We start from the raw sequence: 14,151 nt of genomic DNA on the forward strand, positions 1-14,151 counted from the left end.
TCAGCCTGTGTCTCTGCCTCTCTCTGTGTCTCTAATGAATTAATAAATAAAATATTTAAAAAAATAACTTAAATAAATCCATTCCAATCTTAGCCAATTTGAACACACATAAAATTCCTTTCCAATGATTTCTTTTCCACAAATCTTCTGTAACCTTTCTATAAGCATTCAGATTTTGTCATATATTTGACCTCATTCTGGAACAACCAATCATTTTACCTTTCTTGTTTACTTCCTATACACAGTTGTTTCTCTTCACCCTTATTATTTCTAGGCAGTTTCAATTATGTGTGTTATAATTCTTAACTCTTAGAATCTGTAATTTCTAATGAAAACTAAAAAGCAAATAATTTTGGACTGTCGGTAACACTAGCAGTCTGCGGATTGGCAAAATGTAAATAAATTTTATCATTTTTCGAAGTACATTCTTCAGCATAGCAAATTTTTCTGTGTGGCAGAAACCATGTTTACTAACAGACCCAAATACATTTAGTTCATTAAAATACTCATGAGATGATAAACTGCTCACCGCCATTTCTAATTGTCTTTCTTGCTGTCAAATTTTGTAGCAGAGATGACACGAGCTTACTTAACTGCTTGTAACCCTCAGTAGAATAGAATTGCTATGTTTAATGCTGATAACTCTAAAGACCAGCCTGCTTTAATTAAGCCAACAAACTTAACCTAGCTTTTATTTATCAAAGGTTATCCTAAATCACATGAACTTAAAAATCATTTAGGTTAGATTTTTAAGTTTTTCTGAGAGTAAACAATTTATATAGTGCTTGTTTGTCTTTAAGCCAACCACTGAACTCTACTTCAGTTAACCAATATTGCACTGTATGTTAACTAAAATTAAAAATAAATAAAAATTTTAAAAAGAAAGAAAACAAATTAATTTTCAAAATACCACTGGAGGTAGAACCATACCACACATCTAAAACAGACAAAAAATTAAAAAAAAAAACAGACATAAACCTACAGACAGAAGCAGAAATCTTTTAGCTCTCATTTTAAAATGTTAGCCATGAGACAAGCATGATAATGCAAAGTTCACAACTTTATAAAGGAACAGTTGGATCCAAACAGTGTTTCTGGCAGATGGAGTAAGTTAAGGTTATCTGCTCAGACTTTCTAATATTTGCAGAGACGAATTTAAAATTTTTTCACAGACAGTAATCTTCCAAGTAAATCTCTGATTCTTTTTTTTATTTCTGAGTTTCTCACTGAGGTTTGCAGTTCAAAGAGATGGCCTCCATAATGTTCGTGGAGAAGACAGGCTAGAGTGTTTACTAAGGTCCTGAGAAAAGAATGTAAATTCCTCCAAGAAAGATTTTTGTTTCCTAAATACAGAATTTTGCAATATCTATGACCCTTTTGAGAGGAACAGGGGAGTTGGAGATTGGTTGACAGGAGAGGAAGGCCTTGGATTACTTCTAGAGCTGCATTTTCTGTTCTTGGAAAAATTCAGTCTATAAGACAAGGACAATTGTTTGTAATTCCTCAAAGCATTGGGTTGCAACCTAGATGACATCATAGGTTGTTGGCACATCCATCCAACTATGCCATCTTTAAGTTGCTTCTTTAGATTGGGGGAAAATCTTCAACTAAGATGGAAACCAAAATTCCTCTTTTACATTTAAAGCTCTTCATCTTTGGAATATTTTAGTTAATCCTCCCACTTCTGAAAGACTTCAGAAACTTCTTTCTTTCCCTCTGTGTACAGAATTTCATCTTAGCTTAGGTGAGGAGGCCTTTAAAAAGTTCCTATAGGCTCTGAATATCAGCTTTCAGTTGGATCAACTCCTGACCATTGAGCTACCTAAAAACGAACAAACAAACAAAATAATCATTTTTAATATCTTGTCAGGAGTTAGCCAGAACAAACAGCAACTATTCTTGGCTGTATTGAACAATTCCATGGACCCAAGAGACATTCCCCCAAAGGGAACAAAAATATATTACCCTCTGAAGATTCAGAGCCACTCTTGAAGATAATCTGGGTACCAGAGACAGAGATCTTACCAGAAACTGGTAAGAATTCTCAACTTTCACTGGTTTCTACCAGTTTTAGCAAGATCCCATCTGTACTTTCTGAGAAAGTGGGATCTAAAGTAGAAAATATAGCATTGTACCTACCCAAATTTGGCAAACTTTCCATTAATTTTAATTGTAGTTTCCCCTTGGTTTTTAAAGGAAGTAACTGGTAGCATTTCATAGGAAGATCTGTGAGACTATTGTCAAGCCTGGGAGGGACCCATACGGGGGTCCCTTCAAAGGTAGATCTGGGAGTGTTGGTTAGGCCACTAGCCTGGCAAACTTCTTGTTCATGTTCTTTTATATTCTCTTCAGAATGGAAGACAATCCGGGGATTAGTATAATGTTAATACTCAGGTAAGGAGGAGAGAGGGGAGTCATAGGGGTCATGTCAGTCTTTTAGCTTTTGATTTTAGGTACCACTTGCATCTTTAATTTTTCGTTAGTCATTAGTCTTTGGCAGAGAACATTTCAATAAGCCATTTTGGAATTTTGAAGCCTTTTAGAAGCTTCTGCATGCCAATTAAAATGGTTATCCCATTGTACTTGTTTGATTTGGAAATCCTTACATTGCATTTATTATTTTTTTATTGGTGTTCAACTTGCCAACATATAGCATAACACCCAGTGCTCATCCCATCAAGTGTCCCCCTCAGAGCCCATCACCCAGTCACCCGCACCCCCCACCCACCTCCCCTTCCACCACCCCTAGTTCGTTTCCCAGAGTTAGGGGTCTCTCATGTTCTGTCTCGCTTTCTGATATTTCCCACTCATTTTTTCTCCTTTCCCCTTTATTCCCTTTCACTATTTTTTATATTCCCCAGATGAATGAGACCATATTGCGTTTATTAAATAAACAATCTTGTCTAAATGGAACATTCCCCAAATGGCCATTATAATCCTAGGTTGTCTTTGTAAGATTTTGCTATTTTTGCAGATATCTACAGCTTCTGGAATCATAGGTTTTAGATATAAAATAAGCAGTGGGTCAGGAGGTGGCATGTTTAATTATTTAAAACATGAGGATCCCATTTCTTTAGCTAAGACTTGGTTTCTCAGAGCCAAATTAATACCTCAGAGGGATGTCTCACTGAGTTGGAGATTGTGTGGTGTTTTGCAGTGCACCTTGTGGTGTGGAAATTTTCTTGAAGTCAGAGGATAACCCAGTGTCAGTGTAACCCGTGACCAACTTATCTTAGCATGAGAGTCTTAGACTTAGGTCATTAATGCTCTAATAGCTTTTCAGTGCTTAACTTGTGCTTACAAATTTTGCAGCTTTGGCTTCCAAGATTCCCCATAATAATAGATCTATTATTTATTGACCTCATGTGCTCATTAACAAAACCAACAGGAACTGAGGAAACAGAACTATGGACACCAGCAATTATCAAAGAGATGATACTGTGGACTGGCCTAGGGAAGCCCTTGTGTGCACCACCAGCATTTCCCAAAGTAGTTAATTTTGGATTCTTTTTTTAAAAAAGATTTTGTTTATTCATGAGAGACACACAGAGAGAGGCAGAGACACAGGCAGAGGGGGAAGCAGATTCCTTGCAGGGAACCCGACGTGGGACTCGATCCTGGGACCCCAGGATCACGCCCTGAGCTGAAGGCAGACGCTCAACCGCTGAGCCACCCAGGTGTCCCAATTTTGGATTCTTTCATTCTAGTTTACTATGCAGAAAAACCAACTTGCCAAGATCAAAAGATCCCCAAGATGGCTGTTGTTTTCCAAACTCTGTTTTTGTAAGACTGTGCCATCTAGACAAAAAGAGATATGAATGAGGGTTCTGGAGGGAATTGCAGCCTCTTCAGGTTTGCTGGGCCTCATGACAGTACGATGCACCAGACATAAACGAACTTGCAATAAAACTAGGAGGAGTGTAAGTTCAAGGAAGTGGAGACTGGAGTCTGAGAGTGTTTACCTCTGGTGACTCCCCGTACTCTGTGGGGATGGAGAACTTAAAGGGCTTGGTGGGTACAGCACCCATGCCTGGCACCCAGAGGAAAGTCACCATGGACGCATAAATGTTTTGCAAGGTTTTTGAACTGCAGGCTGGGAAGTTCAGGGGCATGGGGGCCAGGAGTTCTAAGTTTCTTACAGACTAAGGGGTTTTTATGTAGTAAATGCAGAAGTTATCGGCTAACTTCTCAGCTATTTGGTTGCCTAATGGTCTTTTTTTTTTTTTTTTTAAGATTTTTATTTGTTCATGAGAGACACAGAGAGAGGCAGAGACAGAGGGAGAAGCAGACTCCTCACAGGGAGCCCGATGTGGGACTAAATCCCTGGACCCGGGATCACGCCCTGAGCTGAAGGCAGATGGTCCACCCAGGCGTCCCTGGTGGTCTTTCTTATTTGGATCAAGAAAGCTGAGTCAGGGGGACAAGGCAGTCCAGAGAAGGCATGGACAGACTTGGCATTTGGGGTTGATTGGCATCCTGGGTGATTTCTGAGAAGAGCTGTGAAATCCTGTAGATTAGGTTAAGTTTCCTTTATGCTCCTACACTGACCTTTTTTATTTTATTCTTCACATAAGTGACCCCACTCTAGTTTGGTTCTTCAGAGCCAATTATTCTTTTTTGTTACTTTAGCGTCCTAATTCCTCTCTACAATGAGGAGTTTGTGAGAGGGTTTAAAAGTGGAGATCTTATCTATCATCTATCTTTCTATTCATCATCTGTCTATGAATATATATTAAATATATATATAAATAATCATAGAGAGATATACAGATATATATGTAAAGTACTTACACAGTGCCCTGCACATAAAACACTCAATAAACTAAATATTATTTCTATGCCATAGACACTTGAGAAAAGAAGGATTAACACTAAGCTCCACCACCTCTGACAACCTGTGCTTTCATCCTTTTGTGAAAGGCAGGATTTGGGCAGGGCTGTCTGACTGTTTTCATATTTCCAGTGTAAATGTAATAGAGCACATTTGGTACCCTGGTGTCTAAAATGAAAGCAAGATGTTTTCCAAATATAACAATTGCTCCAGTGGCCTTGAGAATTAGATTCTGGATTTCTCAAAACCTCCCACTTAAGGAAATGCTTACTTTGGATGATCCCATATTGAGGCTCAAGTTACTATTTGGTCACAAGGGACCCAGGATCTTGAAAATATTGAACCAGCTTCCTGCTACTCTCAGGGGAATTTTGAATGGAGAATATCTGATCCTTTGATAATTGGAAGTTCGCTTTCAGACAATCAATTTAAAAAGTCATAAAGCTCAAAAATTCAGTAAATTAATTGTGATACATAATTTAAAAACTAATGTTTAAGAGATAGTTCCCTTTTAACCTTGCAAGAATTTTGAGGCAATTATATACATCGATGGAAAAATTGTATTTGTAAAATGAGACAGCAAGCTGAATACATCTACATTGCATTAGCTGAGAAAGTTTCCTGAAGTTATCATGAAACTTGTATATTAAGTGCAACAAACAGAAAGCACAGATGAGGCTGTGCAGGAAAGGCGGAGTCTGGTGAGCAGTGGGATAGTGAGGGCTGGTCTTTATTTGAGATATTTGCCTCCCTCCACTTTGTGCTCACACACACACACACACACACACACACACACGCACACACTGATGACCCTCTGAGGCTCACCCTACTGGCCGTGTAGATGTTCCTATCTTCTTGTCATCCACTGAGTTCTGGTCTCTCCTTTCCGTTCATGACAAATGTCCATACCCCCTCACATTCCCTGCCTCTACCCCTAACCCTGTCGTCATTTTTGGACACCTTACCACATGCATTTTTTTCCAAACCAAAGCCTCTCAGGTTGTGACTTCTTTAGTGATTGTCTTCTTCATGGCAGATACCACCTATGCAGTCATACCCTGGACCTCTTGCCATCTTCAAGAAAAATATGGAAATAAATTCAAATTGCTCACTCTGACCTTAGGCTCTTATCTCTCAACACATCCTACTTATGTACTTATGTACCCTGACCGAGTTCATTCCTCACCCTTATAAAGATCTATATCATCTACTCCACTACTCTATCCATGCAGGACCTTTTGTCTGTCTTTTTATTTCCTATCTTAAATCCATGGGCCACTGTTATAATTATATCCTTAAATATAAGTTCATTTCTCTCACTTTTCTAGACATATTTTCTTAAACTCTAACTTTGAAAAGAATCAATCATCTGCTTTTTTTCCCCCTCTCCAACACAGGTATAATGGAGCTTTGCTGAAAAAAAGGTAATATCATAAGATTGACTATATCACTTTATACTCATGATCTCCTTTCTCAGTATGAGTAAGAGAACTACCATGTTTCTCAAATGAACTCAGTCTACCATTCCCTTTATCAACTTTTAATATATTTTACATTTTACATGGATTCTTAGAATGCTCCTCACTCCCAGAGTTAGATTATTGCCTGTCTTCCCCTATTAGAAAATAGAAAAAGTCAGATGGGAGCTCAAAGTCCACTTCCCCCCAAAAAACTACATGTTTTTTTTTTTAACATTTCACTTATTATCTTCTCCCTCCTAATAAAGCAGAGGAAATAACTTTTCTCCTCTTTTAGAAATAAGCTAGTATTTATGAAGGTTGTTCTATGCATCAGCCACTGCACACTTGCTATCTACTGTAATAATTACAAAAAAAATCTATGAGAAAGTCATTGTTATTATTCCCTTTTCTTCCATATGAGGAAACTGAGTCATGATAGGCTAAACTTTCCCACGTATTAAATAGTGAAGATGGCATTAGACACTAGAAAATCTGGCACCAGAGCCCATAGTGTTAACATCAGATGATATTATCAGTCTCTGTCCAAGTGTTTTCGATCTAATCTTGCTTCACTTTTCCAAGGATTTTGCTTCTCTAGTGATCCCTAATTCTCACAAATTCTTTTTCCTTTTTCTTGGGTCATTCCTATCAGTGTTCGAACTGATCAAGTAGATTCCATCTGAAAGCAAACGAACCAACAACAGAATCAAAATCCCTTGACTTCCATTCCCTAATTGAGCTGTTCTATATAGCCAACCAATCACTTTCATGTACTTCACCAAAATGCTAAACCCCCATTAAAATGTGATGCAATAAATTCAAAGAAATATGAGACAATGAAATCAAAGAATGCACACCCATAGGCAGTGTGATATTTTAACAGATTTCTAGAAGACAGAAAATACTTGGAAGCATATTTATGGATAGTGATGTGGAAAAGTCACCGTGTCATGTAAACACAGAGAAAAATGAGATGGAGAGGCCAGTCAGCCTGACACCTCTGGAGAATCTCTAGACCTGGAGTCAACAGAAGTGGCATATGATGGGAGTCAAGGAGAAAATAGAAGGATTATATGAAGGTGTGCATCCCCAACAGTTCACCTCTATCATTTACCCTTTCCCCTTGGATGTAGCATATATTTCAATACTAGGCAGAAGGACCAGAAAGCTATTTTTCTAAATAATTGTACCAATCATGTTGATAAAATTAGGGCAGCTAATGGTCACCACATAACCTGAATTTCTAGAACCAACCTTGCTGATTTTCTCTTGGTTCCTGCCCCAGAAATTTAGGCGATGTTGCTCCCTATGCTTGGGAACTCTTCCTTTGATTCCTTCCTAACTTCTCACTAGTCATCCTTCAGAAATAAGCTTAAATATCATTTCCTAGAAAAAGAAATTTTGTTCTTCTCTGCTTAAATTATTTCTCAGACCACTGCTGTTTATTTACTTTGCAATATACTTATCATGATATGTGGCCAATTTTTAAAATTGAGTTGTTTATGTCCATCTCCTTCACTAGACTCAAGCCCCCATGAAAGCAGATCCATGTCTGTTTTATTTCTCCACGTGGTCCCAGCACCTGGAATGGTGCCTGAATATATAAGTAAAGGTAAAAGTAGAAAAGAGGAAATCGAGTTTCTCTAGGGAAGAGAAGAGGAGAAGACATAGAGATAAATAGATGATAGGTATATGATATAGATGATAGATGATAGATAGATGCTCCTTTTTATGCACATTGAGTCCCACATTATTTTTTTAATTTTTATTTATTTATGATAGTCACACACAGAGAGAGAGAGAGAGAGAGAGAGAGGCAGAGACACAGGCAGAGGGAGAAGCAGGTTCCATGCACCGGGAGCCTGACGTGGGATTCGATCACGGGTCTCCAGGATCGCGCCCTGAGCCAAAGACAGGCGCTAAACAGCTGCGCCACCCACGGATCCCGAGTCCCACACATTATTAATCACCACCTGGTCAATGGTCTTGATTTTCACATCCGATTAATACCCCTTCTGTTGAGAAAGTCCAAGGATTAGAGAGCAGAGAAGTTCATTCCATATGCATGGGGTTAGTAATAAAGAAATCAGAGGGAAGGGGAAAATATAGTCAAAGATGTTTGGTTTTATTACAGAAGGATATGAAAACACTGCAGATAAGCTAGGAAGAGCTAGGATCCCGGTACCAAAATAAGCCCTCAGGTGACCAGGAACAAGGTAGGGTAAGGTAAGATCTATAAACTTGAACAAGGGATCAAGGAAAAAGCCAAGTCAGCAATAATATTAATTTATCCAATTAGCCAATATTTATTTTTCAGCCAAGCATGTTCTAAACAAAGTCAAGAACTAATTTATGCACAGTTGCTAGCTCATGACCTCATCCTTCTTAGATCCCCTGATGGGAAAAACTGTAATTCCAAAGTCCAGGACAGGATGGACAGACCAGGAAGTGATGAACGGTTTACACTATGGCCCAGAGGGCCTTGGGCAGAGGGTCAGACAGTTCTTTGCTCTGTCTACTTTTCAGCACTAGAAGTTGCGATCTCCCCGTGGCAGAGATTTAATTTAATGGAATATCCTGGTTTCCTCTAGTTTTTCTAGTCTACTTATTAGTTGGATTGGGGCACTTTGGCCAATGGGTTCTGGCTATAAACTTCATTTTGAAGCTGAGGCAGTTAACGGTTGGTGTGCCAACTTCATTCATCCTCTCCCTTTTTTGTGGCTACAGACCACATTTTGAGAAGAAAGAGACACAAGCCAAAACAGCCTGGATGCCTGAGCAATGTCATGGAGAAGAAAAGAGCTTCCCTGGAGAAGAGAACTCAAGACACATCACAATTTGTATAAGCCAAAAATATACATTCTTACGTTAAGCTGTTGAGATTTTGTGGTTTTCCAGTGGTAGTAGTCATTCTGACTCATATACCCTATTAAGAAACGTCCTAAAGCATATCTCTCACTGCCTCAGCCTCATACTGATATTCACTGCTTAAATTTTTTTTCTGACGATGGTTGGAAAACCTTGAGCCCAAACATAATGTGAAGAAGCAAAACCTTTATCTGTCTTATTTGGTAGCAAAGGCTGAGGAAGCCTCGCCAGGCTGGACTAAAAGACTGTTCCTTGGTTCTCAAGTTGCTTGCAGGCAGCTCCTTAGGTAAGATCAGATGCTCCTAAAGACATGGAAGACCACGTCTGAGCCTCATAGGAACCAGTTCACTTCATTCCATTCATTTACATTGAGTGTGGTGGGGCATCGGGTTAGCCTTGGTCTCCCCACTCTCCTGTTCCAGTTTGGATGTGATGAGGCGGTAACCAACGCAGAGAGAGGATGGAAGTCACTGGTGCATGTGAAAATAGACAAGGCATAGACAGCTCTTGAGTACTTCACTTTCTCTCTTTCCTCCACAAACCTTAATTTCTTACCCATGTTATCATTCCACCCAACTCTTTCCTATGCCGTAAATCACCATTTTCACCAAGGTCCAGTCCTTGCCTACACACACTCTAGCCATGGGGATCACATCTGTCCTGTGTCCTACACGGTACACTGAGCACAAGGCTCAATAACTATTTGTCCAGTGAATGGGTTACGTCGTCAAAATGTCCTCAACGTGGCGTATTGCACTGCACCGTCCTTCCTCCTCCATCTTGCAGCTGTGCTTGCCTGTAGACATCCCTGGACTCACTCACGGTTGCTCGTCTGTCCTTGCACGCCCATGCATCTGTATGCTGCTCGGTCAGTTTCACATTTGCATTCCTAGTGCATCAACACTGTGCCTGCCACTGACAGGGAGTAGAGGCTTAATAAGTAATTTTTGAGTAACTTAGTTATAAACCGATAGGCAGCCAGTGACAGCTGCCTCTTGAAAAAGTTATATTGACAGTTTTCCCGGGCCAGAGGCTTTCTGCTCTCTGCACTCCTCCTTCCCCCATCCTTCAGTCCCTCACTTTAGCTGGGCTTCTCTCCTGTCTAAGGTAGATTGTTATCTTTGACTGAAGTGGAGTTACTACTTTTTTGCTCTACCTTATTGCAACATTCCAGCCCGCCCTACTTGCCCTGCAGTGATCTTGGCCTTCTGGCTCCCAAATGCCATTCCAGACCTTGGCCATCTACACTGTCTAAATGTGGAGTTTCAGGCTATCTCCCAGTGAGGTGTTTACCACATTACTTTTGCCTGATTTTGGACTGGAAATTTCATCTTGACCTTACAGTCATGGGCACAGCTTATTTATTGCCCACCTGCCAGGTGGCTCACCCACCCCCTAGCTTAAAACTTCTAACTCTGACGTGGATAGACCTGGAGGGTATTATGCTGAGTGAAATAAGTCAATCAGAGAAGGACAAACATTTTATGGTCTTATTCATTTAGGGAATATAAAAAATAGTGAAAGGGAATAAAGGGGAAAGGAGGAAAAATGAGTGGGAAATATCAGAGAGGGAGACAGAACATGAGAGACTCCTGACTCTAGGTAATGAACTAGGGGTGGTGGAAGGGGAGGGGGTGAGGGGTGGGGGTGACTGGGTGACGGGCACGAGGGGGGCACTTGATGGGATGAGCACTGGGTGTTATGCTATATGTTGGCAAATTGAACACCAATAAAAAACAAATTTATATAAAAAATAAAAAATAAAAGTAAATAGATTTTCTACTTAAAAAAAAAAAAAAAACAACCCTCTAACTCTGAGGTTTACTCAGAGCAGAGTTGCCTTTTATTCTCTATCAGATACAAATCAAATGCTACAGGATTTGGATGGAGGGTGAAGAGGAATCCGCACTGTTGTCCTCCACTCTCAGAGCAAAACACAGCTCTATTCATTAGCTCCAGACCCTAGAGTTTCACTCAGCTGCTTCACTATTTCACAAGAGAGCTAGGGGAGAAGGTGTCAAAAGCTGCATAAATCCATACCCAATGCTGCAAACATCTTAAAATAGCACACCTTAATCAAGGGCAAGACGCCCTGTGCTCTCCATGAATGTTGGGGCATCAAACTAAAGAAGGTAATGAGAAAAAAATACAGTTTATCATTTCTGTTCACAGAAAATAAAAAATTGCTCTTTCGCTTATAATGCTTTTTACAAACTACCAAATCCGAGAACGGTTTCAATTTTTCTGCTCAGAGATAAGGATTAGATTGAGAACTCTCTACCAGGGATACAGAAATGACAATCGTCTACATTTACTGATAAAGCCAAGCCTGATGGAAACTCATGGGCCCAGGCTCTTTTCCCACTGAGCCTGAAGTTAGAGCTGCTTACAGGAAGTCAAGTGAAGGCACTAAATCCCCCATTCTATTCCGCGCAATCCGCCCTTGAATCCTTATGTACTGATGAAAAAAGCATCAAAGAAAAGGAAGGAAGCCTTAAAAAGAAGAGAAACTAAAAACTGTAATGATTACCAAACTAGAAAGATGGTCTGTTAGGGCTGAATGAAACTAATTGAATGAAATTATTCAATTTATTCTTGTCCTCATTCCTGTTTTTAACTGCTTCCTGAGTATATTTGAAGTACAGAGAAGTGCATATGTCATATGTATAGGGTGGTCAATTTTCGTAAACTGAACACATCTATTTAATCAGGATTCAGGTCAAGAAAGCAAAATGGCCAGCATCCTAGTACCCCTGCTTGAGCTCTTTTGCAGTCATTCCTGTTTTAGGGGAATTTATTAATTTATCTAACATAGTTTAGTCCACTTAGTACTTTATAGAAATTGAGTAATACGATATGTACTTGTTTATGTTTGGCTTCTTGCCTTCAACGTTATGCCTGTGAAATCCATTTATATGCTGGTGTATAGTTGTGGATTATTTCTGCCCATTGCCGTTTAGTGGCCTTTTGGTGAAAACACCATATTTTTCTAGTTTTGCTGCTTATGGGTAATATCATCATTTTGCCTTTAATGACACTGAAGTCCAGCAGGCTGCATATCTGTCTAAAGTTGCACAGTGAGAATGGTACCCCGTGTAGGATGTTCACCTGGACTCCAGCCAGGGCCCATTGCACTGCACCCGGCTACTTCCCCATCTCCAAGTTGTTTCTTACATGCTCTGCTGTGCATACCTGTTATGGTCTCTTCTACGGGATGGAAACCAGGCTGCCATGTGTGCAGACAGATGCTGGTAAAAGCAAATTTTTCATTATTTTCACTCCTTCTCTGGCAAATAAACTACAGGTAACAAATCCAAATTACATAAAGGTGAATAACAGTTAAGAGTCAAGGTAATAGGGACCCTGGGTGGCGCAGCGGTTTGGCGCCTGCCTTTGGCCCAGGGCGCGATCCTGGAGACCTGGGATCGAATCCCACGTCGGGCTCCCGGTGCATGGAGCCTGCTTCTCCCTCTGCCTGTGTCTCTGCCTCTCTCTCTCTGTGACTATCATAAATAAATAAAAATTTAAAAAAAAAAAAAAGAGTCAAGGTAATATAGCTCATCTATTCTGAGTGCAATCTGTATTTCTGGACCTATCTACTTCATGGGGATTTCTGCTATTTAAAACATTCAAATAAATTCTCCAGAGAGGCAGATGAATTTATTTCCTGGAGAGTCATTGTTGAGATGAAGAATACATCACCCATACTTACTCTTACCAGGACAGATCAGCTGTTGGAGGCGGTGGAGGTCAAGCCAACAAGGGCCTGCTATAGGAACACAGCTATGTGTGGGTTTTCCCTCTGCAGCTCCGCACAACTCCTCCCTCCTTCTCCTCTTCTCTCCGCCTCCAGCCTCTGCCAAACACCTTCTCATTGCCAAGAAGCAGTTGACTGTTAATGAGAAGTTTATATTCTTGTTGAACCAGCTGCCCTCCGACCATGTGCATAATTTCTCTCTGTTCCTATGACAGGAGCATCCCATCATTCTCTCTCTCCTCCTCCAGCCTGGTGTCAGGACACAGATCTGGGCAGGCTCATTAAAGTGTCCTGTGTCAAGGAGCACCTTGTTGGGAGGATTCATTGGCAGTTGGACCTCGCTGCTGTCTCCCCTGGAGAGATAACCTATCCTGGGTCCACTCAGTCCTCATCTTAGGAGCAGGCCAGGGCATTGAATGGCTCTTAAAGGTCAAGAGAATGAGGAGAGAGAGAGGGAGGGGGAAGAGGAAATAGTAGTTTCCTTCTACTCCTTCAATCTTCCTTTTGTGAGCTCAGAGCAGCCTTCAGGAGTGTCTTGATGGTATACCCTTGGCGTTGTTGAGGAGTGACTCCTCTGAGTTACCCAAAGGAATTGCTGTGTGAAGAATTCCTGAGTGATCTTATGGTTATTTTCCTGCACCAGGAAGATATTCTCGCTGTTGGAGACCTTGGATACTCATAGGAGCAGCCATGGAAGGTGAGTAAAATGAGTTGCTTACCACGCCCTCTGGTACTTCAAGACCTCATCAGTAAAATGAGGTGGTGCATTGATCTTCCCTCCTTGGTTTCAGCTCAGGTCATGATCTCAAGGCTGTGAGACTGGGCCCCATATGAGGTTCTGTGCTGTGTGTGGAGCCTACGAACGGTTCTCTCTCTCCCCCTTCCTCTGTCCCTTCCGGCCTCCCCTCTCTAATTAAAATTTATCATTTTCATTCTCCTATATATTTACTTTGATAGCATGAGAGTTAGATCAGCAGAATAGAGAAAGCATCTAGAATCAGTGTCATAGTTGAAGAAACTAGCTGGGATCCCTCTCCTGGCAGAAGGTATTCTGGTTGGTGCTGTGTGCTCAACAGCTTGTGCCCTTCCCCGTTTCCCCGTTCACAGGCAAACCCGCAAAGAAGCTCCTGAAGGGCCCACTGGAAAATAACTATTATTAATAATAATCAGCTATATTCACAAAAAGTTCATTCTGAATCGGACATTCTAAGTGTTTTTCATGCATTATCTCATTT

At 40.5% G+C, this 14,151-nt stretch overlaps 1 protein-coding gene across 10 annotated transcripts in view; it reads left to right on the forward strand.

The window, feature by feature from the left end:
- The window catches only part of LOC144311578 (uncharacterized), a 53,827-nt gene extending 44,664 nt beyond the window's left edge, over positions 1-9,163 (forward strand). For 8 of the 10 annotated variants that reach the window (XR_013377192.1, XR_013377194.1, XR_013377193.1 and 5 more), the window contains 4 exons: positions 6,229-6,255; positions 7,175-7,370; positions 8,426-8,517; positions 9,019-9,163. Coding sequence is in view for 2 of the 10 variants with exons in the window: in XM_077894270.1 (XP_077750396.1) it covers positions 6,227-6,255; positions 7,175-7,247 (102 nt within the window). In the remaining 8 variants the exon portion in view is untranslated. Of the gene's footprint in view, positions 1-6,226; positions 6,256-7,174; positions 7,371-8,425; positions 8,518-9,018 lie in introns of all 10 variants that reach the window. The other 2 variants (XM_077894270.1, XM_077894272.1) reach the window with 2 other exon arrangements.
- Positions 9,164-14,151: the final 4,988 nt, after the last annotated feature.

The sequence above is a fragment of the Canis aureus genome, chromosome 3, assembly GCF_053574225.1.
Source record: "Canis aureus isolate CA01 chromosome 3, VMU_Caureus_v.1.0, whole genome shotgun sequence".
NCBI lineage: Eukaryota > Metazoa > Chordata > Mammalia > Carnivora > Canidae > Canis > Canis aureus.